This window comes from Urocitellus parryii, chromosome 11 (genome assembly GCF_045843805.1).
Source record: "Urocitellus parryii isolate mUroPar1 chromosome 11, mUroPar1.hap1, whole genome shotgun sequence".
Lineage (NCBI taxonomy): Eukaryota > Metazoa > Chordata > Mammalia > Rodentia > Sciuridae > Urocitellus > Urocitellus parryii.
Genome location: NC_135541.1, coordinates 14,938,113 through 14,966,048, shown reverse-complemented (window position 1 = coordinate 14,966,048; position 27,936 = coordinate 14,938,113). Strand labels below are relative to the sequence as shown.

Below are 27,936 nucleotides of genomic sequence, written 5' to 3'. Positions count from 1 at the left end.
AGGTTCAAATACACATTCTGAAACATAAGTGAGAAACTATCCTGTTTTAGGGAAAAACGACAACTGTAAGCCAACATAAGAAATTTCATTGAAAACAAAAGTATGACCTCTCCCCTCACCTGCTGATTCATAGAAAAATAGTATGTCTGACTTTTCTTCCCCAGCAAGCTGGAAATATCCCAATGGGAAAATTTAAAAGAGTCTTCTGAAAAAAATCTCATGGTTACCTTTTCTAATTTCAAGACTTATTAATGGCATACACCAATATATGCATAGCACAGAAAAACTCAACAACTAGTGGCTGACAGTGCTGGGGAAGGTAACAGACTGTGGAGCACACACAGGCCTGGCGGTTCAGAGGCTAGAACTGGGGTCCCCAATGGCAGGACGCAGCAGCCACCCAACAACAGCCAGTCAAGCTTCCTCGTGATGTGTCCCTCTTCCCATGTACCAGTTCTTCCCCAGAAGCCCATTTGGGGGTGAGGGGGACATACCAGGAAGAGCCACCTGCATGCAGCACTCCCCCAGCTTCTACTAAGAGCCTGCCAAGGGTAAGAACAGCGCACACACTGGCTGGCGCCACTTGGTTCTGATCATCATAGTGGATTTGGCATTTCTTTCCCGATGGCTAACCAAGAAAAAAGAAAATAAAACTTGGAAAAAGAGAAAAATGATTCATTATCAATAATTATGAATTATTCTGTATTTCAGGTTTCTTTTCGTGCAAAAAAAAGTCATGTATACCAAATAACAATTACCCTTGATCAATGTATTAGAAGCCATTATACCAAAACAAAAACACCCAGCCAGATGATTAACACTGTAAGACTGTTTTTAAATTTATAAAAATGGGACTGCAAACGGTGCTGCGGCTCCATGTGTGGTACCCAAGCCTTGTGGGATCAGGGGCGCTAACCTTGCTGGGGTGGGGAAGCCATGTTCCTAGTTGTCACTGTTTAAAACGGTCATCAGCGTCACATCTTGGGGGCTAATCCTTTAACCTGCCATTTAGAGTGTCACCCAACATTTCAAACAGGTGAAACCGCTGTGCCTCCATCCCACCCGCAGCCAAGGACACGGACGGCCCCGGGTCCCTTGCAGCCTCCCGCCCTGGGGCCACAGCGCCCCCTGGAGGCGACGGCCAGAGCTGCGGCGGAGGCCCTGCGGCGGCCTCACAGCGCACAGTCGAAGGCCTGGGGCTCCTTCCGCGCTGCGCTGGGGGGCTCCGGGCGCCGGGTCTGGGTGATTCTCTGCTTGGGGAGCTTTGGTTCCTCCTCCTCCTCAGTTTCGCTCTCACAGACGTGCACCACCACGCTCGGTGTGGACTCGGTCCCCGCGTGCAGTTCGTACTTCTCCCCTGTGGAGGCAAGAAGGGCCCCAAGGCGTCACCTCCAGCAGGAAGAACGGCAGGTCCCTCGGAACAGCTTGTTCTATTAGCATTTCTATGATCGAAGATTTGTAAAAAATCATTAAATCCTATGTCAGAGTATCTGGCTTTGGTGTTACAGATTCCATGACTTAAGGCTCCTATATACAATGGTGTCCCGGGCCTGAGGTCTCGCAAATTAGCATGTAGATGCCCCTGACTGTGGCATGAATAATACCGAGAATCTGCTACACTTCATGATGGCTTCAGCGTCTCCCAGATTCGCTGGTAAGGCTCCAGGCAGCACCGGCAATCTATTCTAGGACCTCAGACGTCAAAAAGGTGGGTGTCTTAAGAATTCCCAGCCTCTCCTCTAATCAAGCCCCTACCAGAGGTGAGACGCTGTCCTGGGTGGACAACTAGCACGGAATCCGTGTCTGTGTTACTTTAAAGGGGTAAGTCAGGGAGAAATTAAGGAAGCAAGGTCACAAATGAAAGCTCAGAGAACAATTTGGAAGGGATGATATAACACGACAACCAATTCCTTGAGATACAAAGTCGTTGTCATCTATCTGGTACATGATGGGGCCAGTGAGAGAAGGCAGCTAATACCAGTCCTAGAATTTGTAACAGTGAAGATTACAGTAATCTTCAACAGGGCTGGTGATGCAACCCTGTAATCCCAGTGGTTCAGGAGGTTGGGGCAGGAGGATCATGAGTTCAAAGCCAGCCTCAGCAATTTATGGAGACCCTGTCTTTAAATACAATTTAAAAAGTGGTGTGGGGGAAGAGCTGCAGATGTGGCTCAGTGGTTAGGCACCCCTGAGTTCAATCCCTGGTATCATAAAAAAAAAAAATCAGAACTATTGAGTGTCATGCATTGTTAAGTTAATCCCTGAAATCACAGTGAACGTTAGGATTATCTCTATAGAGCAAAGAAACGAAGGCTCAGAAAACTGAGGCTTCAGAACTCGCTCAGGATCTTGGAGCTCCAAAATGTACAGCAGGAACCTAAACCCAGGCTGGTGAGACTGTCTTGGGACACAAACGGGAAAACCCAAAGCTAGTTACCTGGCCCCAGCTTGGACACGGCGCAGAGCAGGTCGTAGTTGATCACGGGCATGGCGTCCTCGCTCTGTTTCCACCCCACCGGGGGCGACGCGGGAGGGGAGATGAGGAACTGTTTGGCAGGCTGAGGTGGCAGTAAGTAGGCTTTGTCCCGGGCCTCGCTGGACATCTGCACCTGCAGGAAGGGAGAGACTCACAGCCACTCTGCGGACGGGGCGGTTTTTCTTCGTTGCCATCATGACACGAATTGTCACACTGTCTTAGAGAAAATGTGAACATTTCCCTTGAGCGTCTTCCAGCCCCAGGAAGGTGGGGTGGGCTCCGTTGGGCTCACTGTGCGGGGCCACATACATCGGGTGCTCATTGAATATGAGGTGAACAGGAGAATGAATGAATGAATGAATGACCAAGGAAAGGCAGAGCAGGAGCCACTTCCCCAAGGTGAGGTGACCTACGGTGTGGCCTGCTCTCAGGGGGCGCTACTGGGAGATGGGAGCCGCGGAAGTGGGGACTCATGGCAGTCTTCAGCCAGTGCCTTGAAGGGGACAGGGGACCCCCTCCTCTTCCTTTGCTTCTCCTTCAGATTTCTGGCCACGAGGTGAGTGACTTTGTTCCCCCTGAGCTCTGGCCACGAGGCGCTGCCCTCACCACAGGCCCCAAAGCCAGGGGCCAGTGATCACCAAAACCTCCAGACTATGAGCCAAACCACCCCCTTCTCTCTACAGGTCAGTTATCTCGACTGATGCCACCCCCTTGTTAGAAGACAGGCACTGTGCCACCTGAGTTCGCCCTCCCATTCAAAAGACGACTGGGAAATGTCTACCCGGCTTTCATTCAGGTGTTCACTTGGAATGCAAGATGACAAGCCTCTCTCGCTTTTCATTTAGAAGTAAGACAGAGGGAGGCAGGGGATACTTATTATTATTATTTTGGAAGATAAAACAATACACTTCATTCATGAGATCTAATGCCTTCGTTTCATTGATTCCTTTGAGAAAAAACTGGTTTATTCAAGAGCCACACCTGCGCAGGATCAGAGAATGAGAGCCCTTGAATGAGATCACTACCAGCTCAGCCTTTCCGCAGGGCTCTGCGCCCCCTCCTGGCCATCCCTTGGACTGGCAGTTTTTTTTCCAAGAGGGCTCCTCAGAGGAATCAAAACTCAGAAAGTGAGTTGAGAGACTGTTCTCTCACATCTCAGGAGGACGTCGCATCCTAAGTGCCAGATACAGAGGGAAAAAATTAATTCACTAACCATAGGGTCCCAGGACTTAACCCTCGCAGAGCCCTCATTGAACAAAGCTGCCAGAAAAATGGATTCCTACCATTTCAGCAACACAAAGGTTAGGAGGATAAGTATATTCAGAAGGTAAATCAGATCGTGTACCTATAAAACAAAGGGAAGTTTACATTATTTGCTGGCTGGGATGGTTTGTTTCAAAAACCTCTGATTTGATGAGAGAGAAGGGGAGGAGGTGAGAGTCCCTGTGGGTGGAGGGATTCAGAGAGCAGGTCCGCCACGCCAAGGCGTACCTGTGCGAAATACAGCTTCAGCTTCTTCCCGTTGAAGTCTGTTTCATGGAGTTCGATCCGAGCTCTTGCAGCTGCTTCGGGTTTGCTGAAATTTATTCTGACTCTTCTAAAGCTTTTAAATAACTGAAAGGTCACCTGGTCATCGTAGAGGGTGAAAAGTGCTTCAAATCTCTCCTGTAAATTGAGGAACAGCAGGGTCCAGAGAAGGGGAGGGGGGAGAAGCAGATTTTAAGGCTATGTTCCAAGTGCGCACAATATATTGCAAAGAAGCCACTTTCCGTTTAATGAAATGAAACTTAAATGATTAAACAGGAGTACTGGGGTAAAACTCATTATCTTTTCACCAAAAAAAAAAAAAAAAGAGCATAATTCTCCTGCAGGCACCTAAGATTCAAGATCCTCAAATTCATATGCTAAATTCTGCAATTTATACTTAGTTTAAATAAAATGGACCTTATTAAGTACTGTGTAGGTTTGAATGCTATAAATATAAGGTATAAATATGCTACAAACATGTCTAATTATAGAACAAGAACACTGCTACTGTTTTGAAGTCGCCAGCGCCTGAGTTGTTTACCTCCTCATCATATTCTGTTCCTCCACCCTAACCATTTCTGGAATTTTGTGGATATTCCCTTGCTTTCTTTTCATAGTTGAACAATGTTTATCTGTGTCCTTAAAAATGGAATCACACCGGGGCTGGGGTTGTGGCTCTATGGTAGAGTGCTCAGCTAGCACGCATGAGGCACTGGGTTTGATCCTTGGCATCACATAAAAATAAAGGTTATTGTGTCTACCTACAATTAAAACAAATTTTTTAAAAATGGAATCACACTGTATATAGTCTACAACTTGTGTTTTTGCTTCCTTATTGCTTTGTTCCTGTGTTCTTTTTCAGTGCTGTCTCGTATTCTATGGTAGAGCCATACCACAGTTTATTCGTTCCAACACTGTTGTGATTTGGATGCCTCCAGTATTTTTTCCTACTACAGTGCTGCTGTGAACATTCCTGTACAAAGATGTTGCTGCCCTCATGTATGAGATTCTCTACTGGTACACGTGGGTTGGGTTGGCACATCTTTACTAGATAATGCTAGATAGTTTTCCAACATGTTCGTACCCATTTCTCCTCTAAGAGCGGGTATGTGTTCTGCTGGTTCTGTATCTGCCTACCTTTGACAGTTAAACTATCAAACTTTAATCCACTAGAGGTATGGACAGGAAATGGACTCTAATTTTGATAATAACTCATATTTCCTTGAATAATAACAAGGCTTAGCCTCATTTCACATTTATTGATTATTTGGGTTCTTCTTCCTCCCCTTCCTCCTCCTCCTTTTTGGCACTCTGCCCCTGAACCACCTCCCTGGTCCCCATATCACTGCATGAGACAGGGTCTAAGTTGATGAGGCCAGCCTTGAACTTGTGGCCCTTGGCAGCCTCAGCCCCGCCCCCCAGGCATGCCCCACCTGTGACAGCTAATTACTGAACAAGAACAGGTTACATCCTGTTCATGTCTTTTGCTTGCTTTTCTACTGGGCCATCTTTCTTTTTTAAATTGAATCGTGGAAGTTCTAGAGAGATACTAATTCTTTGTCAATTATATGGGCCACAAGTATCTGTGGTTCTTTTCCCCCCTTTTTAGAAACAGAAATGTTAAATTTGAACACTACTGAATGTATGAGGGTCTCCTTCTGTGCCTTTTGTGCCCTAATTCCCCCGCACCCGGAGACCCTGATGATGTTTTCCTAGACTGCCTTCTAAGGTCTGTGCTTCTGCCTTTCACATGCAGGTCCTTATTCAACATGATTATTAATTAGTCACATAAAGTTCTTCACATGTAAAGACTGACACACGAGGTAGCGTCCACCCTGCTGCCAACCGCTGTCCTTTCCCCCCACTATCATCAGGCTGCATTTTCTACGAATGGAATGATACAGTGTGCGCTCCTTTTGGGGGGAATGTGGCTTCCTTCACTAAGTGTCATTACTCTGGGATTCAGCCATGTGGTTGAGGTCTATTTTTGTTCCAAGGTTGAGCAGAATTCCGCCAGACAGGTCCCCATCCACTCACCTGCTCACAGACACCTGGGTCGTCTCCAGGTCTGAACTATTATGAGTAAAGCTACTGTAAACGTCTGGGCATCAGGTTTTGTGTTTTGTTTTTATTTCTTTGGGACAAATACCTGGAGAGGAAGGGCTGAATGTATGTGAGGCATGGGATTTATTTCTCAGACACTACCAAACTGCTTTCTAGGGCAGCGGTACCCTTTCGGTACTACGTCTGGATCTCCAATGTCATAGAAGCAGCTTTAAAAGAAGGTCAATTTTAAGACAAACCCTATTTCTGTTACTATATGTCACCATGTTGTTTTATATGTTATTATATTGTTTTCATATATTAAAGTGAAATGAACAAATACATATCATAGACAAAGAATTTTAAGATAGCACATCCGTTATTAAGTGAAAACATGGAAACACATGAAAAGTTGGTAACTATTATCACCTCTAGGGGCGTTCACTGTCCCCTCAGCACCCGTTTCAAGACTTGCTAATTAAAAAAAAAAAAAGCTGGAATGAAGATGCTGTGAAATCACATTACATTTAATTTTGAGGGGTGGGTACTGGGGATTGAACTCAGGGGCACTCGACCACTAAGCCACATCCCCAGCTCTATTCTGCATTTTATTTTGAGACAGGGTCTCACTGAGTTGCTTAACACCCCACCATTGCTGAGACTGGCTTTGAACTTGCTCCTCCTGCCCCAGCCTCCTGAGCCGCCGGGATTCAGGCGTGGGCCACTGGGCCCAGCACACTTCATTCTTGATAGCAGCTTATTTTAAATGTTTTAAACAGTAAGCAAACATTAAAATTTCCATGAGTGATAGTTAAACATCAGTACTGAACACAGCAGAAAGGCAAATTAAGGCCGAAACTAATGAAGCACGGCTGGTGAAATGTTTTGTCATTCTGTACATAATTTGTCCAGGATAACAATAGAACTTTTTTTGTGTGTGTGTAATTGGGATTAAACCAGGAGACGTTACCCTAGCTACCCCCCAGTGCTTTCCTTCTTGAGACAGGGCATTGATAGACTGCCCAGCCCGGCCTCCAACTCGAAATCCTCCTTCCTAACCCTCCCAGAGAGGCTGGGATTACAGGCATGTGCCCTGCTACTATTTATTCCAAATACCTCCCAAGGAGGGGTTTTCCTGTGTCACAATGCGGGCATGACACACACTATCTTCCAAAAAGTTACTTGAATCAATTTTTCTTCCTACTGCCCTTCAAAACAATTTTTTTCTCATTCCAGAAACACACTGTAATTGAAAGCACCCTGCAGATGGTAGCGACGGATCATCCTGTCTCTGCCTGCTAAATCCCATTACCTGTGACTTCATTAGGAATTTTTAAAAATGGTGAGGCTGCGGCTCAGTGGCAGAGAACATGCTCAATACATAAGAGACCCTGGCCTTGGTCCCCAGGGTGCATTGGCTTTACACACACACACATACACACACACACAATTATACACAAACGAAGTCATGCAAGAGTTGATGAGTAAGTTTTTCTAGGTTTTGTGTTTGTTCCCTTTCATGTTCATTTTCTCCTTTATGTAGCATAAATACGGTTTATGAAATACGTGAAATCTGCCTGTGAGGGAGGTCCTGCAGAAACTTGCACATTGTGTAAGAGGCAAAACTTAGCGGTTGTGTATCTCTTCTCTGAAATGCTTGGGAGCAGAAGTAGTTCAGGTTGGATATCTGCACAGACTTTACCAGTTAAAAATCCCTAATCCCCAAATCCCAAATCTGAAATGTTGTGAAAGTCAAAACTTTTTCAGCACCCACACAATGTTCAGAAAGTTCTGGATTTTGGAACATTTGGGATTTGGGGGTTGGGATGCTCAACCCATATGAACTGAGGGAAAAGTAAAGGCCCTCAGCGGTGGCCTCCCTGAGGCTGCCCCTGACATCACAGAAGGGATTTAGAAGCCTGGGGACAGAAGGAAGGATGGGATCTGGGAAAGTGAAACGAACCCGACCCGCGGTGACCACTGCTGTTAGCAGCTCAAACACCAAATTATGATGTTTCTCCTGAGAACGGTTTCTGCAGTGACTCACTTTCCAAAGTTTCTGAATTTCCTGATATGAAATTAGCATCACCTGCCGTAAGGGAATGGTGGCACGTTTCCTCCAGAAATCTCATCCTTCAAAATACTAAAAAATGTATTTCATCCTTCAGATACAATAATGGGGACCCCAATATCAAATATCCTCAGCCACCAGCGCACCCCTCAGGCAGCAGAGGTCAGCAGGCGCCACCGCACCTGCAGCCTCACAGCAGACCCTGGGCTGCTCAGGCCGAAGGACGGAGGCTGCCTCGGAGTCACCTGCGGCACCTGAGCAGCCAACAGTACACGGAGGATCATGTCCCCAAATGCCAAGGAATGACGCGTGGTCAACTTCTCCAGGACTCAGGAAGAGCCCTGGGGAGCCGGGCGACGGGACCCCACAGGCAGTGGTGTGGTCAGGGCCTCCAGGGAGGTGGGCCAGGCAGGTCTTCTGGACCCTTCCCCGCTGCCCTAGGCGGACACAGGACACAGCGGTGCGTCTGTCCATCTCACCAGGAGGCGACTGTGGAAACAACCCCTCTGCCTGGCCTGGATGCAGCGAGAACCCTCCTTCCTCCACACTAAGCCAGCAGGAGGGAGGACTTCCCTGGTGGGAAGCGGAGCTGCCGCCCACTCGACAGTGAAGTCATCTCTGGTCCCTGAGGCAGGATACTGCCACATCCTGTGTGACACATTTCTACAGGGGACAGGGACTGCAGGCTCCTCAATGTCATGGGCAAGGCCTCCATTTCTGCCGGGTGACAGGCAAAGCATCTACTGTGGTCTTAAGGTCTGGGTCTCTCCAAAATTCCTATTGAAATCTACCCCCCAATGTGGTGGTAGTAAGAGGTGACCAGGTCAGGAGCACGTCCCCTTATGAATGGGATTAACATTTGTATGAAAGAGGCTTGAGCACCACCACTGGGGACACAAAGAAGGTGCCATCCATGAGGAATGGCCCCCATCAAATACCAAACCTGCTGGAGCCTTGATTTAGGACTTCTCAGCCTCCAGAACTGTAAACCATACCTGTTTGCTGTTATAAACTACCCAGCCTCAGATGTTTTGTGATAGCAGCCCAAACTAAGACACGGCCTTCTGTTTCTTCTCAATCATTACTGCTCACTAGAACCACCAGAGGAAAGAACTTGACTGGCCAGAAAATGGCACATGTCCAGCTGAGTGTGGCGAATTGCAAACTTGGGTAATCCGAGCCCTTACAGAATTCTGGGATCTGAATTCAAAAGTGACAGAGGGGAGAACATATAGAAAATTTCAAAACCTTCTATGACCTTATTTATTTATGCTGCTTCAACATTTTTCCAGATCAGAAAGAAGCATGGAAATGAATCAAACTTCAAGAATATACAAATACTACCTATTTGTGTTCTGATGCTTAATCTCCTTGTAAATACTCTGCCTATTGGAACACAAATCTTTAAAGGGCTATGCTTCCCCCTCCCCCCCCAGATCTGTCATCTCTAGACCATATGCAACAAAAAAGGTCACCATGACAAATCTTTTTTCTTTTTTAAAATTTTTATTTTGCAGTGCTCAGAACTGAGCCCAGGGTCTCGTGCATGCCAGGCAAGCACTCTGCCAATGAGCTACACCCCAGCCCAGAAAGTCACTTCATGGCCTGGCTCAGGGTGGGGTGGCGATGAGAGAAATCCATGATCGGAGTGCTGGTCAGAGGGAGAGTCTGTCACAGTTCACCACACTGGACACTTTCGCCAAGTTAATAACCAATGCACACAGGAAAACAAAAGGAGGCAGGAAGGGGAGGCTACAGCTGCAGAGACAGAGGCGGCTCGTGGGCCTCGGCCTCACTGAACACAGCCGGTGGGACCAGAGCCTGCTTCCTGAGTGCCCGTCACCCCGCTGGCTGTGAGCACAGGAAGGTGGCTCTGGCCACAACACATCCTTAGATATTAGTAGTCATTCTGCTTGTTAAAATTTCTTTCTTCTGTAGCTAAGCTGGAGAAGACCCATCAGCACAGAAGTTATTTTCAAGCATTGGTAGCCTCAGAACATCTAGAAGACGCACCTAGAAAGGGGTGCGATGTAGCCCCACCCAGCACGCCCAGGCCGGGTGGCCACACGCCCAGGCCAGGTGCCCACACGCCCAGGCCAGGTGCCCACACGCCCAGGCCGGGCATTAAGAGCTAGGCTGATTAGGCAGCTGTCAGGTCTGCGCCAGGCGCCCTGCACACACACGCCGTTTTCAAGGTACCAAGGCACTGTTCCCATGCAGTGGTACTTAAACCATGTGGCCTATCCATAAAGAACACTTTTTTTGGCCTTTCTGGAAAACACTTACTGGAGACACGTAATCTTCAGAACCGCAGGTCTGAGAATCCACAAGTAGGCTTTTTTTTTTTTTTCTTTTTTTGCGATGCGAGGGATTAAACCCAGGGCTTTGCAGTGCTGGGAAAGCAAGATCCCCGCTTCTGACAGCTGGCTTTTGTTTTGGAGCCTGAAGGTTGTTGGTTGTTGAATTATGAAGCCCCACTTCGGCTCCCTGACCGGCTGGGCTACTTTTGTCATTGCTGGGCACCTTGGAGGGGCAGGCCGGCATTTATCTAAAGTCTCAAATAGCCCACAAAACTCTTCTGGCTGGAACCTGCCCAGGCCCTGGAGCTCAAATGTACCATCTCAAGACGTCACAGGTGAGAAAAGCACTCAGGTGAGTTTTCCTCACACATGGCCCCAGGATCGGCCAGCTGTCTGGGTCCTGCAGACCGCTGCCACATACCCTCTGGGTTCAGATGCCCAGGTCAGCCAGGAGGGTCCACGCCGGCTGCACGGGAAACCCACCACGCTGCTCGGCAGGAGGCCCCGACTCTCACCCCCTCTGCCTGTCCCGAGAAAGTCCAGGTTCTGCCTCAACCTCCCGCCTGGCCTCGGGCTGCGTCCTGCGCACCCACCTCTGCTCCCCGGGAGTGGAGTGCACGGCTCTGCCTGCAGGTGCTGGCCAGCCCCGTCAGAGATGACGACATCAACCCGATGACCTCAGTGACTGAGCACAGGCTTCACACCTAAGCCACCTCGTCTCTGAGCAGAGAGGATCCCTTCCTGAGGGCTGCGGCTCTGCCACTCGCCTTTGGTGTGGATGAAATACTCCTGTGTCCAGAAGAGACGGCCCATTGCTTCCGACAGGAGGCCACAACAAAAGGGCCTCAGGAGGAGCCCACAGCCTGGACAGGTGACTCTGGGAAGGTGTGTGGTGTCCACAGCTTGTTATCGGCACGGCAACAGAACTCTGTCCTGGCTCTACTATACAGCTGTGTGAGCTTGGGCAAGGGATTTCCTTGGCTGTGCCTCCAAGTCGCCTGCTGGTTATGAGGATGATACCAACACCCACTTCCTGGGGCTGCTGTGAGGACAATGAGTGACCACCCAGGGCCCTGAGAACAGCTCTTACCCAGACAGAGCCATTCCTAACAGAAACAGGGAAGAGCTCTTGCAGGGGTCCACGGGCCCGTCCAGCCACAGAAAAACTGTTCTGTACCACGGGGGTCCCCGGAAGGAGGCGAATGCCCAGGGGTGACACTAGTTGAACTAGACAGTGGGCATGTGGGAGTCGCTGATGGGGGATCAGAATGCGCCCCTCCTAACAGTCCCACCCACTGCTCGCCACCAGAAGTCTTGGGTACACTGGGTGACAAGGTACACCACCAGCAGTGACATCAGTGGCCAGCTTCCTAGGATCCTTCAGCCCTGTTCCTGTGGTCCCAAGCACCCTGAAGCAGAGGACCCTGCCCCTGGGCAGTGAACCCCGACCTGGGTGGAGGGGCGGGCGGCAGGCTGTTTTACAGTCAGACTCTGCACAATGAGAAAAATGCCGGACAGTCACTTCTGTGGCTTTTAACCTTACTAATTCCATCTTTTGGTTTTGTTGTCTGTTGGTTAAAGAGAGCGGCTCCCGATGGCCTTGATGGTGGCTTGCCACCGGTGCCTCGCCAGCTGGGAGAGTGAACTTCCGCTCACCTAAAGCGCAGCCAGAGGCTGATGTGAAGTTATCAACATAAGCAAGAAAAAGGAGCAGCAGCGAGCCGGGTCCTTCATCCAGGAGGGTCATACAGGTCCCCATGGCCGGCCTGGGCGCCCGGGGACTGGAGAGGACTGGAGACCCATCTGTTCATCTGCATCTTGTGGCCCCTCATCTGAGTCTCTCTGGAGGTCCCTCCACTCCCCCCCTCATGGGCTAAGCCTGGCACTGGGGAGAGTGAGGAGCCCAGGTGGCCGTGTGCGGTGCCGACGCAGCGACGCCGAGGCTCCCGCTCCTCCTGGCAGTTTCTCTCCGCGCACACGGGAGGACGGATGGAGACCCATCTTTCCAAAGGCAGGTGAACTGGAAGGATCTTCAGAAACAAACATGGGAAGGAATTAAAGGAGGCGCATTATTTTGTTTTTTGGAAAAAAAATCTTCCCGAGTCTTCCTGAAGATTTGTTCTGGAAGCTTTAAATGGGGCGACTCTATGAAGTGGTCACATGCTGATGGGCAGTTTGGGGGTCACAGTGGGGATCCCAGCTACGACGAGGGATCACTTGGAAGGTGGCCTGGCACGGGGTGTCGGAGCCCAGGAGGGTTGAGGACGGCATGTCCCAGGGAGGGCAGCCCAGCACAGGATGCGAGGGAGGGTGTCCAGGCAGAGGGGCCAGAGGACAGGCCGGAGCCCAGGCAGGGTGAGAGGGGAGGGGGGAACACACAGGCAGGACCCTGTAGAGGGGGTGTGGGTGTAGGAGGTGGCCCAGGACACACAGGGAGGGGTGGTGGCAGCGACACAGTGGGGGAGGTGACTGACCCAGTGAATACAAGGTCATGGAAGCAAATTTCTTCCCTCAGAGAAAAGTGCCATAAATTTGAAAAGGGAGAAAAATGGAAACGTATCCCTTAGCATTTCCTGGAGTTGGGAGAAGGTTCCACAGGGCACCTGTAAATATGTCTGTGCCTCTACATTTCCTAGCTGTGTCCAGCGAGAGGCCAGGAGCAGTGACCGTCCAAGAGAAGCGACACAGCTGCCTCCACACCTTGATTCTAAACACTTCACCGAAAGTCGTCAGTGAAACGGCGGATCCCCGGGCTGGGACAGAGAAGGCACAAAGTGATCCTGAGTATCGCTAAAAAGTAAAGAAGTACCCAAAAACGACGGGCACATGTCCGAAGACCCGGAGCCACCTCATGCAGGGCAAAGCTTTTTTTTTTTTTTTTTCAGTACTGGGGACGGATCCCAGGAAGTTGTACTGACTCTCCTCCACGGAGCCACCTCCTCACCCTTTTTACATTGAGACAAGGTCTCCCTGAGTTGTCCAAGCTGACCTTGAACTTGTAATCCTCTTGCCATAGCCTCCCAAGTAGCTGGGATGACAGGCATGTGCCATGCCTCCAGCTGGGGTTTTCTATTTAAAAAAAAAAAAAAAATCTTTGGGATTTTGATAGGTATTGAGCAGAACCTAAATTTTTTGGTGTAGTAACAGCTGACCCTCTGAATCGGTAGGTTCTGCATCCGCAGAATCAACCAACCATAGACTAAAAATGTAGTTAGGCCTATGACAGTTGTGTTTATAAAAACATCTACAAACATCTTCATTATTCCCTCCACGATACAGTGTAACAACTACTTACACAGCCTTGCATTGATAAGTCATCATCAGGAATCTGGAGGTGACTTTAAGTACTCAGGAGGATGTGCGCAGGCTCTGCCTTTCAGGTAAGAACACCCACAGAGTTTGGGATCCATGGGGATCTTGGAACCCATTCCCTACAGACACCAAGGACGATCATATTGAGGTTTCATAGTTCTCAGTGTGCAAGTGAAAAAGGAGTGCTAAAACAAGCCATGATCATGAGCCCACTGGATATCCTTGACCAGGATTTCTTCTTTCAACCTCTGTGATTCTCCAATATTTAATGTAGCCTTGAAGCTAACTAAATCTATTGAGCTCTTGGCCAGAAAAGTACAATAGATTCAATCAGACATTCATTTATTGAAACCTTTTGATGTTTCAGGCTGTTAGAAAACACATTTCATTTCACTGTAACAGGAACATTCTCCCTTGAGTTGCCCCTTCAACAAATCACTTTTCTCAAACGATTTTACTTCTGGGTGGAACACAGTGCTGGACACCCGATAAATGATTTTAGTCTGAAGACCAGAGAATTGGCTCCTTTAACTAACTTCCAAATGCCACTTGGTTTTCTTATTTTTCTATTCTTCTTTATATAGAACAATTTAAATAGTGCACGTGACTACACAGACCCCAAAAGAATTTGGTCACTGTATCTGAGATCATAAATTTCAGATTAAGTCTCCAACTTACGATGTTGTTATGCACTGTAGGTGCTCAGGTGTGGACTGAGTTAAACTGACTAGTTCCTCGGGAGGCTGAGGCAGGATAATGATCATGAGTTCAAACCCAGTCTGCTCCTCATTCTCTCTCTTGGTCACACACAGCATCGTTAATCACCGACAGCCAGGGCACAGAGTCCATCCATCCCACAAACACAGGTGTTACTCTGCCCTGGGAGCTCAACCAGATGCTGAGTGTCCCTGATCCAGCAGAGATGTCTTGAGATACCCCATTAAAATGAGGAAAACACTCAAATAAAATGGCCCGTGGAGAGCAGGTCAGTGGAAGTCATTCTTTATCCACAGAGACTCTCTTCCAGTACCATTTACTGAACTCACGCAGACACCCAGACCTAAGGCTCACCTTGTAAGAACTTATATTACATTCTGAAAACTCGTCATGCTCCAATCAGAAGCAAGTCCAATTTTCCCTTCTTTTAAGAAAGGGAAAAACACAACAAAGAAGAAATGCCATCATGATGGGAAAAACCGAAACCCAAGAAAAATGAAGCACTAACCCGCAGCCGTCCTGACAGACCTCCTGATTCGCTGGATTTATTTTCTTTGGGTTAATAGTTCTCCCCTCACGTGCATTCTGTTTTTAAGAAACAATGATGAAAACTGAGCTCAAATCCAGCAAATTTACCTTTATATGGTGATGGCACCCGTGTTATTTGGTCTAGTACCACTTGGAAGGACGTGAAAGCTGGTTTCAACGATAAGATGGCCATAAAGACAAAAAAATCTTTTCAAGTCAGGAAAAAAGTTCTTTTAAAAATAAATTGTTTAATTGCAATCAGGATGGATTTGTCTGAAATCCATCAGAAGTGTCCACTCCTGAGTTCTGCCCATGTGTGGATCACCTGCATAAACAGGTGATTCCAGAGCTGGGCCTGGTGGCGCACACCTGTAGTCCCAGCTACTGGGGAGGCTGAGGCAGGAGGAGCCCAAGTTCCAGGCCAGCCTCAGCCACTTAGTGAGACTCTGCCTTAAAATCATAAAAAGGGCTGGGGATGTAGCTCAGGGTAGAGCCCTTGAGCAGCAGGTGTGAGGCCCTGGGTTAAATCTCCAGCACTGTAGACAAAACACTGGTGATTACAGGAGAAAAATAAAGCCAAATAGGACACTGATATTGTAACCATTTGATTTTGCCCACATTTTATGTCTAATTGATGATCTGTGTGTGTGTGTGTGTGTGTGTGTGTGTGTGTATTTTACAATTTCAGACATTACTGATAAAATGATTGTCTAAGAGTCACCATGACTAGGAATTATCTACAAGGTGAAGTCTGCTGAGTTGCTGCTGCTACTAGAACTTCTGCTGAGATGATTTTTGGTATGAATTTGGGTTAGATACAACCCCCAGGTTATTTAAAAAAATGAAAACCAACAAGGACTCACCCCTTTGGCAGGTTAAAACTCCTTAGGTTGTGGTTAGAAAAGGTTGAAACAGGCTTAAGATTGTGAGGTTTCCTGGGCTGGGGCTCAGAGGTAGAGCACTCTCCTAGCATGCATGAGGCACTGGGTTCCATCCTCAGTACCACATAAAAATAAAATAAAGATATTGTGTCCACCTAAAACTAAAAAATAAATATTAAAAAAAAAGATTGTGAGGTTTCTTGCAAGAATTCTTGTGAGTATAAATTTGGGATAAACTGGTTTGAAGAACTTCTCAGATACCAAAGTTTTTGCAAGTTCAAGTTCCTCGTGTGAAACAGGGAAGTATTTGCATATATGCCACAGCCCCCCATCTACTTTGAATCCTCTCTAGATTACTTAAAATTCCTAACACAATGCAAATGCTATGTAAATAGTTGTCACAGAGCACTGCTTAGGGGCGGTGACAAGGAAGAAGGTCTGCAGAGCACACATTCACGGGAGCCATTTGGGGGGACTATTTTCAATCACCCAGAGTGACATGAAGGGCTGGAGATCATACATGTGGTTTTTCACATCAATCAGCAAGATTTACTTGTTTATAATATAAAAATTTTAGAGCTCTTAAAAAGATGAGAAAACTAGGAAAGACAATTTCAAAATTTCCAAATTGTGACTGAACCCAGGGCACGCCTCTAATCCCAGCGGCTTGGGAGGCTGAGGCAGGACGATGATCATGAGTTCAAACCCAGTCTCAGCAATTTAGCGAGGCCCTCAGCAACTCAGTGAGACCCGGTCTCTAATAAAATACCAAAAAGGCTGGGGCTGGGGCTTGGTGGCTAAGTGCCCCTGGGTTCAATCCTGGTACAAAAAAAAAAAAAAAAGGAAATAGCATTTATAAATTAAAATGACCCCCAAAGACACAAAATTCAGGACGGTGACCCCCCCCCCGCCCCGTTGCTCCACCACAGGGAGGGGTGTCATCTGTAGGCAGGTTTACTTGGAGAACCTGTCTCCTCCTACCACTCCACCTCCACTGTCAGCTGACCTTCCCGCATAGCTGTGATGGCCGGTCCTCTGCTGGGAGCCTGCAGGGAACACACCCGTGGGAAGGCAAGCTCCTGCACTGACCCACACTCGGTCGATGGCACCACCAGCCCAACTTCTGCCAACCACAAAGGATGGCCTTCTGCTTTCTAGCGTGGCCCAACCTCCTGACACAGCTCTCTTGCTCATTCTGTTCCCTCTGGCCCCAATTCCCTTCTTTTCCAGCTAAAATCGACGCCCACAGCTCCTCACTGATGTCTGGAGATCTTGGATTTCACCTGATGTGACCCTGTCTCCTTGGGGACATCAGAACACTGGCAAGCGCTTCCCAGAGTGCTAGCATTCCACCTTACATCACCAAGGATGGCCATCCCTGGGACTCGGGAGCTGTGTGTTCATGCTCTATCCACGAAGCAAGCGGCACAGTGCCTCATGCACTGTAGGTGCTCAGGTGTAGACTGAGTTAAACTGACTAGTTCCACTCCAGGAAGAAAGCAGTTTGAGTGCACAGACAGAAAGAAGGGGCAATGAGGTATTTTTCTGAAGACGGTCAGAACACGGGAAACACAGAACAGCGGCAGAAATCCATTACTTCTGTGGGATTAAGACCTACGGCTTATTTAGTGAGGTGTTATGGTGCACACCTGTAATCCCAGCAACTTGAGGGTGAGGCAGGAGGATCCTAAATTTGAGGCCAGTCTCAGTAAATTAGAGACACCCTTTCTCAATTTTAAAAAAAAGGGGGTGGGGTAGGGCTGTGGCTCAGTGGTAAAGCACCTCTGAGTGTAATCCCCAGTACAAAAGATTAAAAAAAAAAAAAAGATCTATGGGCTTTTGAGGTTATGATGGAAAAATACACACACACTCCCACATATAACCTCTTTCCAGGTAAATAATAAATGAACTAAAGGAGAGTACCCTTTAAAGAAACAAACTGAGGACAGGCGTGGTGGTACACACCTGTAATCCCAGCGCTCAGGAGGCTGAGGCAGGAGGATCACAAGTTCAAAGCCAGCCTCAGAAATGGCGAGGCCCTAAGCAACTCAGTGAGATCCTGTCTCTAAATAAAACATCAAAAAATAAGTATGGGGATGTGGCTCAATGCCCCTGAGTTCAATCCCCAGTACTCCCCCGCAAAAAAAAAAAAAAAAAAAAAAAAGAATCATTTTTCCCCATATGAGTTGTCAAAGGTAATAACAAAAAAAAATGTTTAACAATGATGCTACAAGGAAATCCTAAGTAGTTCTAATTGGCTGTATGTTACTAGCCCCAGGAAAAAGTAGAATTCCTTCTTTTGTGAGTACTCCCCTGGAATAGGAAGACAAGATGAAAATCTTGAGCTTTTCCTTAATTACAGTCTCCAAAAAAGAAAGAATAAACAAATGAGTAGATTGAATAAGACTTATTTGAAGTCCACAAAAGCTAGTGCTTCTCACAATATTTGGGGGAAAGGACTGGTTTTTAAATATTTCCTATCTATCTGGTGCAAACTGTACTCCTCTATAATACAACACGAAGGCCTAAGGTCTGATATGCTTTCTGTACTGAATTTGTCTCAGATCAATAACATGTGCTTCCCCCAAACCCATGTTCTCCAGGCCAGAAGTTCAGGGTGGGTAGGATGCTGCCTACCTTCTGCTCCTGGACTTCAAACACGGCTTCGTGGACACTGCAAGCAAAAAGTGAGGTAGGCAGGTCACTTAGATCCATCATCTCTTCCAAGTCATCTTCATTTTCACCAAAGACCATCTCTTCCTCCTCTTCCTGGTCACTGCTGCAGAGGTCTGATTGGCTGTCATTCCAAGATTTCATAGTGTCCCTTAGCATCATCCCCTAAAAGCAGGTCTTTTCCGTTTTTCAAGTTCTTAGGATATCAATAGGGCACCTACAGGTAAAAAGAAGAAAACACCGAGGTAAAACTGAGTGCCACGTAAGGTTCCAATCAACTGGTCTTAAGACAGCAGTTCATCAGGTGTAGCCATTCTATCCGGGAAAGAGCCATCAGTCTTCAAACCAACGTCCGCCAGCCCTCACAGGTGAATTCTATGTGTACTGATTTGATTTGCTTAGCATGTTTCACAGGGCAATGACGGATGGCGAAAAAACCAAGAGTTTTCCCATGACATTAGGAGAAGGAGGATCATACCAACATGTTCCCTGGCTGACAAGCAGCGGGAAGAAAAAAAATGTGAACGAGCACTGCCTGCACATATTTGTTTTGTATTTTAGCTCTAAAACATTGAAAGAGGCACAGCAGAATCAAACCCACGCAGAGCCGCTCGCCATCTGTGCCCTGAAGTATGGTCTGATGCACTGCTTCGCCTTAACGGGGTTGTTTTTTGAGGTATTCTCTCAAGACCTCAGTTACTCAGAACCAAAAGTCCTCTATGAAGTCAGTCTTTGTAAATATGTCTTGGAAATATTTACGGTGGCAAAGTTTAACATAAAAGACAATCGAAAAGACATCCTTTTTCTGAACTTTTATTAAACATCACGAATTTAAGTTAAAGACCTGGAGCCGACAGGGTCCCTCTGTTAAACACCAGAGCAGAAGCTGTTTGTGCTGTACGTGTGTGTTACCTAGGTCCCCCCAACACCCCGTATTCCAAGATCAACACACCACTTAAGAATGAGTGCCTGAGGCACAGGAACACTAAGTGATCATGGCTAAGGCCACCTCAACAGCTCCAGAGATTTTTCTCTTTTATTTGCAGAATGATCATCATAGGATAAAATAGGGGTGTTTTCCCCCCATTATTCTGATATTAATCAAGACTAATTCTAAAAAGTAAAATCGCCACTCATTCTCTGCTGCTTGGTACAGGGGGACACTCGATGAATGGGACATGGTTCTTATCCTCATGGAGCCCCAGCCCAAGCAAGAATGTCCCCTCCTGGGTGCCAGTCATCCTCAGGGCTCCTCGTACAGCATCCCGTCCCCTGACCTGTCTGTTCAAGCCCTCCTCCTGCACCTGCTGCTCCTCCTCCTCCTCGGCAGACACAGGTGCTCAACATCCCCACCTCCGGACTCTCTCTCCCCCTTCTACCCGTCTGCCCTTCGCCTTTCCTACCAACTTCCTGGAAAGAGCCGTCCCTATTTGCTTTCTTCACTCCCTCGCCACCTGTCGCGCCCCAGTTCAGTGCGGTTGGGCATCACTGTCCTCATTACGGACAGCAGCAAGTTCTAAGAGGACGAGGATTTCAGGTCTCAGCTTGTGTCTGCCGCACACGACCTGGCTGCCCACCCTGTCCACTCCTCACCCACCGCTGTCCGCACTGCGGCACTGGCCCCTCCTCTGCCCTTCACACCTGACCTGGCGGGCCCCGCCCACTCCCCCTGCTCCTCCTCCTCGTCTTCCCGGGTGGTCTGAGGGAGGTTCACCCACCAGCCTTCTCAGCCTGTGGTCCGCGGAGTGCCCCGGCGCTGTCTCTCATTTCACCTGACTCTTGAGCCAGGAAGGACAGCACCATGCCTCTTTTTTTCCCAAATGAACGAAGGCTTTCCTGCCCACTTCCTTCCATTATGCCGCACCCATTGGTGCTCTTCTCCTTGACCAACCCCCTCTCTCAGGCATGAGCAGGCAAGGCCCTGCCCTTGTTCCAAGGGCCCATTGCTGCTGTATGATTCCTCTGGCCCCAAGTCTCCTCTTCAGCTGATGTGTTCTCTGATTCTCATTGAGACCCTTCTCTATGGCCTTCATTTAGGAGAGAATATTTCCCATTTCCCCTCTCCGTGTTTGTCACACCTCCTCTGAGCTCCTTTCTCTCAAATATTCCATATTTTCATGTTGGAGAGTCAGGATCATGCAGTGGTCATAGACATGACCAAGGCTGTGGGAGAAGCAAGGGCAGAATCTTGCTTGCCCCACCAGGGGACGGGGTGAACAGGGTAGAAAAAGCTGCAAGAGACTCTGAGCTGCTCCTCGGCCCCTCTTGGCTCTACGCACTGGAAACTTCCAAATGTCTGTGCCCAGACTCAGGCCCTTCTCCTGAGTTCTAGGCTTGTATGTTTGGCTTTCCACTGAACAGATATCTATCTGGGAAGCTCGCAGGTCCTCCAATTGTTTTGCACTTATTCCTTTAATTAGATTATGGCGCCAGAAATCTCCAGTCTCAGGGGGCCCCAGGAAGGTGGTGGGAAACGCTATCACACTGTGGTTTCCTTATCATCTTTAAGGCCAAGATGTCACATAGAGTCCCTCACGTCTCTGTTCTATATTATGATCATTTCTTTGCAAATCACCCCTGCCTTCAGACTGTGAGTGCCTTTGAATCCCCAGCCCTGGCATGGTTTGCAGCCCACCGTGGCTTAACAAGGACTCCTCAATAGAAGCAGAGAGCCCCGTGACGACCCCACGGCACGTCAGCACAGACAAAGGGAAAATTTAATTCTGCATGGGATTAGAGACAGGCTCTCAGAGGACGCTGTGGTGAGACTTTCGGGTTGAACAGAGCTTCCGCAGGAAAAGAACGGGGTGTGTTCCGCGCCACGCCAACAATGCGTGAGCGCAGCCAGGGAAACAAAAAGATGAGCACGCACACAGGTCACATGCTCTCAAGTGGGTGCGGTGCACGGGGTGGAGGGGGTGGCGGGAGACAAAGCCAGACAGGCAGGTGTGAGCTGGGCTACAGAGCTCGACACAAAACCAGTCCCATCAGCACACCATGGCAGTGACAAAACCAACCCAATTTAACTTCCAGTGACACTGTTTTTATCTGCTCCTCTCCCAACCCATTATGAAGAGGCAAAGAAAATACCATGTCTAGATTTTTAAGAGGGTGATAAGTTGGAGGGGGGGCGGTTCTGGATGGAGAGATTTTGAGAAAGTGAGTGTGCCTGCTAAGCACACTCTACCACTGAGCCCCCCCAGCCCCCAGCCTATGTTTGATAAGACTTTTTTGTTTGTTTCAAGTTCCCTCCTCCAACCTTAAAAAGAAGAAATAGAGCACAGGAAACAATCCTTCACCTAACATAAAACACACACACAAATCTTAGAATGATATACCTTCATTTCCTGTTTTCTACCTTCAATTTTGAGTTAACTTGGTTCTTTTGCTTAGAACTTCAAACAGAAGTTATAAGAATTGTACAAGGAACTCCTGAATATCCTGTACCCAGAGTTACCAATTTTGCCCATTTGCCTTATCATTCTTTATCTCTCTTTAAAAATTTTTTTTTTCATGTATTTTGGTCATATATTACAGATTGAACCCAGGGTACTCTACCACTGAGCTACATCCCCAGTCCTTTTAATTTTTGAGACAGGTTTTCACTAAGTTGCTTATGTTGGCCTTGAACTTGTGATCTTCCTGCCTTAGCCTCCTGAGTTACTGGGATTAAAGGTGTGTGCCACCATGCCCAGCTTTTTCTCTATTTTTATACACATGCTCTGAACCATTGAAAATAAGATGAAGTATATACCCTTTTCCTCCCAAGTGACTTCAATGTATAAGAACAAGATCATTCTCTTATATAACCTAAAGTATCAAAAACATCAATATAATCCTATCTAATTAACAATCTATATTCATTCTTTTTTTTTTTTTTTTTAAAGTACTGGGGATTGAATTTACGGGCACTCAACCACTGAACCTTATCCCCAGCCCTATTTTGTATTTTATTTAGAGACAGGGTCTCACTGAGTTGCTTAGCAACTTGATTTTGCTGAGGTTGGCTTCGAACTTGTGATCCTTCTGCCTCAACCTCCCAAGCCACTGGGATTACAGGTGTGAGCCACTGCGCCCAGCTCATATTCAAATTTTGTCAGTTATCCCAACATTGTCCCTTCAAAGTTTTTAGATTACTATTAATTTATTTGCATTTATACCAAAACATTTCAGTAATATTTATAGTATTGCTACATTTTGTTCACTCACAAATTCTAACATACTTAAGAAGGACAGACTACTAAGAAGCCACAGTAACTATAAGACAAGTCTGAGCAGTCCTTAAGTACACCCCAGAAAGATTCAGGCTCCATAATCAGCCTTCCTAGGATTGGATTCTGGCTCTTTAAGTACTCTATGTTAGATGAACTCTTTTGCTTATTTCTTCAACTATAAAATGGAGATAGTAATCCTCACCCAGTAAGAATAATTAAGGAGATAATAATTAAGGAGATAATAATAATTAAGTAAGGAGAATTAAAAGAGAGAATACATGCTCATATCCAGAATAAAACTTTGCATATAGTCTGTGCTCACTAATTAATTAACATAAGCATGATCTGAGTTAATGCACTGTCGGGCTGAAAGGACCCCAATAGTATCAGAACCACTGGTGGAACTGATATTCAAATCATGAAAAAAAAAAAACAAAAAGAAGAAAAACACGTATCTCCAAATGATCTAATTCCAAACACGAAAAATAAATTAAAAATAAATAAAGCAACAAAAATAAAACTAAGTTTGTATCACCAAGAAAACTGTTTACTAGCAGACTTAACAATGTGAGCTCCTTAACTACCACTGGAGATAGTAATCTGATTCCAGAATGAAAACATTTGAAGATTTAAAAAACAGAGCTAGGGAAAAGGCCACAGTGCCTTTTTAGGGGCCTCACAGAATTTTAGGTCACCATACAATGCATACAATATCAGAGACATTATCATTCAGATTTTGGTTCTCTTGCTAAAGATAAACTAGGAGGGTTTTTTCAACATTGTCAACCATTACATAATTTTCTGACATCAGAAAATTACATGTGAAAAAGACAGTAATATGGAGGGAGGTCATTTAAGGTAACTCAGCTGCTTGTATAAAAGGTAAACTATGTTTCACTAGGACAAAGAAAAAACCGCAGAAGCCCATTGGTTCTTTGAGGCTGTTACTGGAGTTTCTGCCAACTCTGCCCGACTCTATTGCAAGACCATGCTCTCCCTCGGTTCACTAACCTAGGGAAATCTCGACCCACCCAGCAGAAATGCTAAACCCACATCCTCCTGCTTCCGTAAGCAAAGGTCCGAGCTAATCAGGGTTTAGCATCATCTCCAGCGCAACCGTAGCTGGGGCTGGCTTCTGGCAAATTGTTTCTTCATGGAAACATCAAATGAGTGGAAAAACTCCAAGGAGCAGGACCATCTGCTGCACTATGACAGGCCCTGTGACAAAAGTAATCCATCAAAGCAAAATGTCACGCACACGGAGTTGATCTTGCATTTTCTGCTCCGATAAGAAAAAGGTAAATTCCCCTTGGAGCTTTTGAACAAATAATTTTTTGAAAATAATATGCTTCCAATTTGGGGAACATTTTAATACCTTAGCCAGATGCACTTTTTAATGTTTTGGGTATGTTCAAAATGCTACAACAGTCCTGGAAGCAAATGTGTACCTCATTTGAATTTATAATTTAAATTTTTTAAAAGGCCACTCAGGACTGACAATGTGGAGGTTCTGAATGTCTACCCTGAAGCCTCTATCTTCTCATTTCTTCTCATTTCCCGCTTACAGGTAAAATGTTACCATTTTCAGTAGCTGAGATTAAAAAAAAAATTGGTGCAATAGTAAAGCAAGTGAAAATTATGGGCTGGGGATGTAACTCAGCATTAGAGTACTTTGCTATCACTTGAGAGTATCCATCCCCAGCACTGCAAAAGGAAAAAAAAAAAGATGAAAATTAGATTTTTATATTTTGTGTGTGTTCATGACCTATGCTATTTTTGCTGCATTGGTCCTGTTACAATTGAGGTTCCTGCTGCACCAGAAATAGTAGTATCTGATAGCATAAGAGAGAAAACAGAATTAAACAACAAATATAAACTGTCGAGAATATAATAACAGGCCTTAAAGAATAATTGAAGTACAGTCATGAAAGTCTCATGTTATTTGTTTTGCTGTATATAATTTACTTCTACTCAATATAATCTCTACCTTCCAGGAGCAAAGTGGAAATCCCTGACCAGCCTCTACCTTCCATGGTATCTAGGGCAGGGGCCCAAGAAACAAACACCACTGATTGCCCGGGCTGCCAGTATTTCACAAGCTTCAGCCGAACACATTTCTAAGTCACATTACTCTTCACCAAGGTTTGGTTTTTCTTTAGACCAGCAACTCCTATAACATCAGACAGAATCTCATTTCTTACCCTAATGTTCACGTTTTAAAGCTTTACAAGTGTGTTACATTTCAACAGCAGGAAAAATCCTATTTCCCATAAAAGCACAGAAATCTCTACCCAAGGAAAACGTTTGCCAGTGAAATGAAATGTAAAGCTGATGATATGGGTAATGGTACTCTGAGTTTCCCAGCTTTTTTCAGTCTTCCTGCATCCAAAGTCCATTTCTAAAATAAACTACATAAACTCTCCAGCAAAAGAATGAATTTGTGCGATGCATAAACATCTAGACCCCGAGTCTCCATAGTATGTTTTTACAGTTTAATATATTGAACCAGAGCTAATGAGATAGTCTTAAGGTATTTTAAGTAGTACATCAGAGACTTCTATTAAATGCAGACTTCCATGCAAAATTCAAACAATGTGTTGTACTGGGTAGCTTTCGATGAGGGAAATTGAGTATTCTTGGCTTTGAGCCCTATACCAAAACATCACTTTAATCCTAGAGTGTCTCTGAAACACTGTGAACTGCTCCCTACTCTAGAATCCTAATCTCTAAAGGAGATGATCAGATTTTGCACGAAAGCTGGAACGAAGCGACCTGGAACAGGTCACTATTGATTGCTCTACCTGTGCAGGCAGTGGATGGGGCAGGTAACAGGTTGCAAGAAGTCACAGGGAATAAATGCATTCGGCGGTTATCCACGCACCGCGGGGAAGGGGCCCTGGAGGAACAGGGGGGCTTCCACCTTCTGGCCTGGGTTTACCAACAGCACCTCTCCTCCCTCCAGGGGAAGAGAGGGCCTGCCAGCTTTTCGAAAAGTCAGTTTGTGGGAGAAAACTGCAGGTGGAAGGGAGAAAGCTTGGTGGGGGGGGGGGGCGGGGACAACCAAGAACACACACCCCCCACCGCCAGAGAAGACCCTGGGCGCGAGAGGGCTGGACTCGGGGTCCTGGTCGCAGCGCCTCGGGGGGGGGGGGCCCAGCTCACGGGAGCCCACCCCTCCCAGGCGCCTCCGACGGCCGCTGTTTTCACTTTTAGGGGCCCCGCGCCCCGGCTCCGGGCTGCACACCTGCTGGGAGAGGCCCTGCGCCGGCCTCGCGGGGAAGGGGACACTCACCTGCGCGCTCACCGCTGCGGGAGGCAGGACCGAGGCCGGGGCCGCCCGACGGGGCTGCGGGGGACCAGGACGCGGCGACCAGCGCGGCCGGGGGCGCACAGACGCTGGGGACGGGCGGAGGGCAGAGCCGGAGCCGCCGCCACGCCCTCGTCGCGGGGAAGCGGCGGCCTCGGCGGGGACGCGGGCGGCGCCGGGGGCCGAGCGCCGCGCGCGCTCCCGGGCCGCGCCCCTTCCTCCTCCCGGGGGGGCGGGGGCTCTCCGTGCGCGCACCCGCCCGCGGCTCCCGCCGCTCGCTCCCAGCGCCGGGCCTCGGGCCCTCGCTCCGCGGTGGGGCGCTAGGTGTCCCCGAAAACAGGACCTTTGACGACCTTACCGTCTTCCGCCGTGACCAGCGAGTTTCCCTGTCTCCCGCCGGCCCCTACGACTGTCACAAGGGCACTTAATAGGAATATTATTCCCATTTGCTCCGCGCCAGTTACTGTGCACCCTGCAGAGCGCCCCGCACCTTCACCTCGTGTAACCTCCCGTAACCAGCCAACCGGATATTACTGTCCCCGCTTTACGGACAGGAGGGGCTCCCAGGTGCTTAATTGCCCGAGGAGCGGAGACTAGGCGGTGGCCGAGCTCTAGAGGGCACCAGGTGTGTGATTAGGTCCCCTGGACTCAACCCTGGCGCGGCGCCCCCTCCTCTATCCTCCTCGTGCTCCTGCCCCTCCCCCTTTCCTTTCCCTCCCTCCTCTTGCTGCTCTTCGCTCTAAACCTTATTACTACATTAATAACATTTAATGCTCTCTTTTTTGTTTCCAAAGCCTTTTCGCGCACAGTCGTGCTGGTCCCCGAAGCACTAGGAGACAATGGGACCTAATGATGCCTGTCTTGCCGCTGGGAGGAGCCGGGGCCTAGGTTGTTGGGCGTCTTGCCCGGCCGTGGGCAGGCATTATGGCTACAGTTTTACAAAGCGAAGAAGCCCAGTCTGGAGGGGAGTTGGTGTCTCTTCCTTTAGCTCACCGAAAAAGCAAGGGGGTTCCCGAGCAGGAAAGGAACTTGTCTCAGCTCAGGTCTTCAGAGATAACGCAGTTAGAAAAAATCAGCTCTGATCACTCGCTCATGCCCCCTCAGAGGCCACATAAAGCAAAGTGAAGTTCAAGATCAAGGTGTGTAGTATAGTCCAATTACTGTTACATTTAAAACAAGGGGTCGGTTGCTCCTGGGCACAGTCACACGTGTCTCCAATAGATGACCCCTACTTGCTTTCAGTGGTCTCTGCAGCTTCTGACCTGGGGCTCCTGCTCCATCTTGACTAACCAAGTTCTTCACTTTCATTTATTAACAAGTATTTATTTGAGAGCCTCTTCTTTTGTCAAGATCACTCTAAGAACTGCAGTCATATTTCCTTCTCTACCTTTTTCTAAAACAGCAATTTCTGCAAAAATTGAGTTTTTAAGTCCAATGGTTTTGCACACCAGTGGTTCTGTCCCCCTGCTTAAGATCCACAATTCCCAGAAATGGTTTTGAGAGATCCTAAGTCAAAAGACCAGAGGGGCCTTGCTTCACTCGGTTTCCCTCCGGTGTTGGACTCTGCTGGTGGTTGACTTGCAAGAATGAGGCCTATACAAATCTGCCCCTCAAGGAGCTCACAGATGGGAGAGACAGCAATTGTGATATTGGTATATGTGTGTTTGTTAATAGAGACATTTGCAAAGCTCTGCAAAGGAGAAAGGGAGCAATTATACTTGCATAAGTCAGAAAAGGCTTTGAAGTTCAGAAGTTATCCAAGTATGAATTTTGTAGGTAAGAAGATGGGTAAGAATATTGCATAGAAATAACTACCTAGAGGCATATAGGTATATACTTAGGTTGGTCTTTCTGGTATTATTAAGTATTATTCAAGATTCTCTTTGT

The 27,936-nt window shown here is 47.4% G+C and overlaps 1 protein-coding gene across 1 annotated transcript; it reads right to left on the bottom strand.

Moving 5' to 3' along the window:
• Window positions 1–1,092: 1,092 nt before the first annotated feature.
• On the bottom strand, window positions 1,093–26,159 carry Rcan3 (RCAN family member 3). The gene is made up of 5 exons (XM_026403637.2): window positions 26,035–26,159; window positions 18,493–18,745; window positions 3,968–4,141; window positions 2,438–2,609; window positions 1,093–1,357 (listed from the first exon to the last, which is right to left on the bottom strand). The coding sequence occupies exons 2-5, from the start codon at window positions 18,688–18,690 to the stop codon at window positions 1,173–1,175; spliced, it is 729 nt and encodes a 242-aa protein (XP_026259422.2). The 5' UTR covers window positions 18,691–18,745; window positions 26,035–26,159; the 3' UTR covers window positions 1,093–1,172.
• Window positions 26,160–27,936: the final 1,777 nt, after the last annotated feature.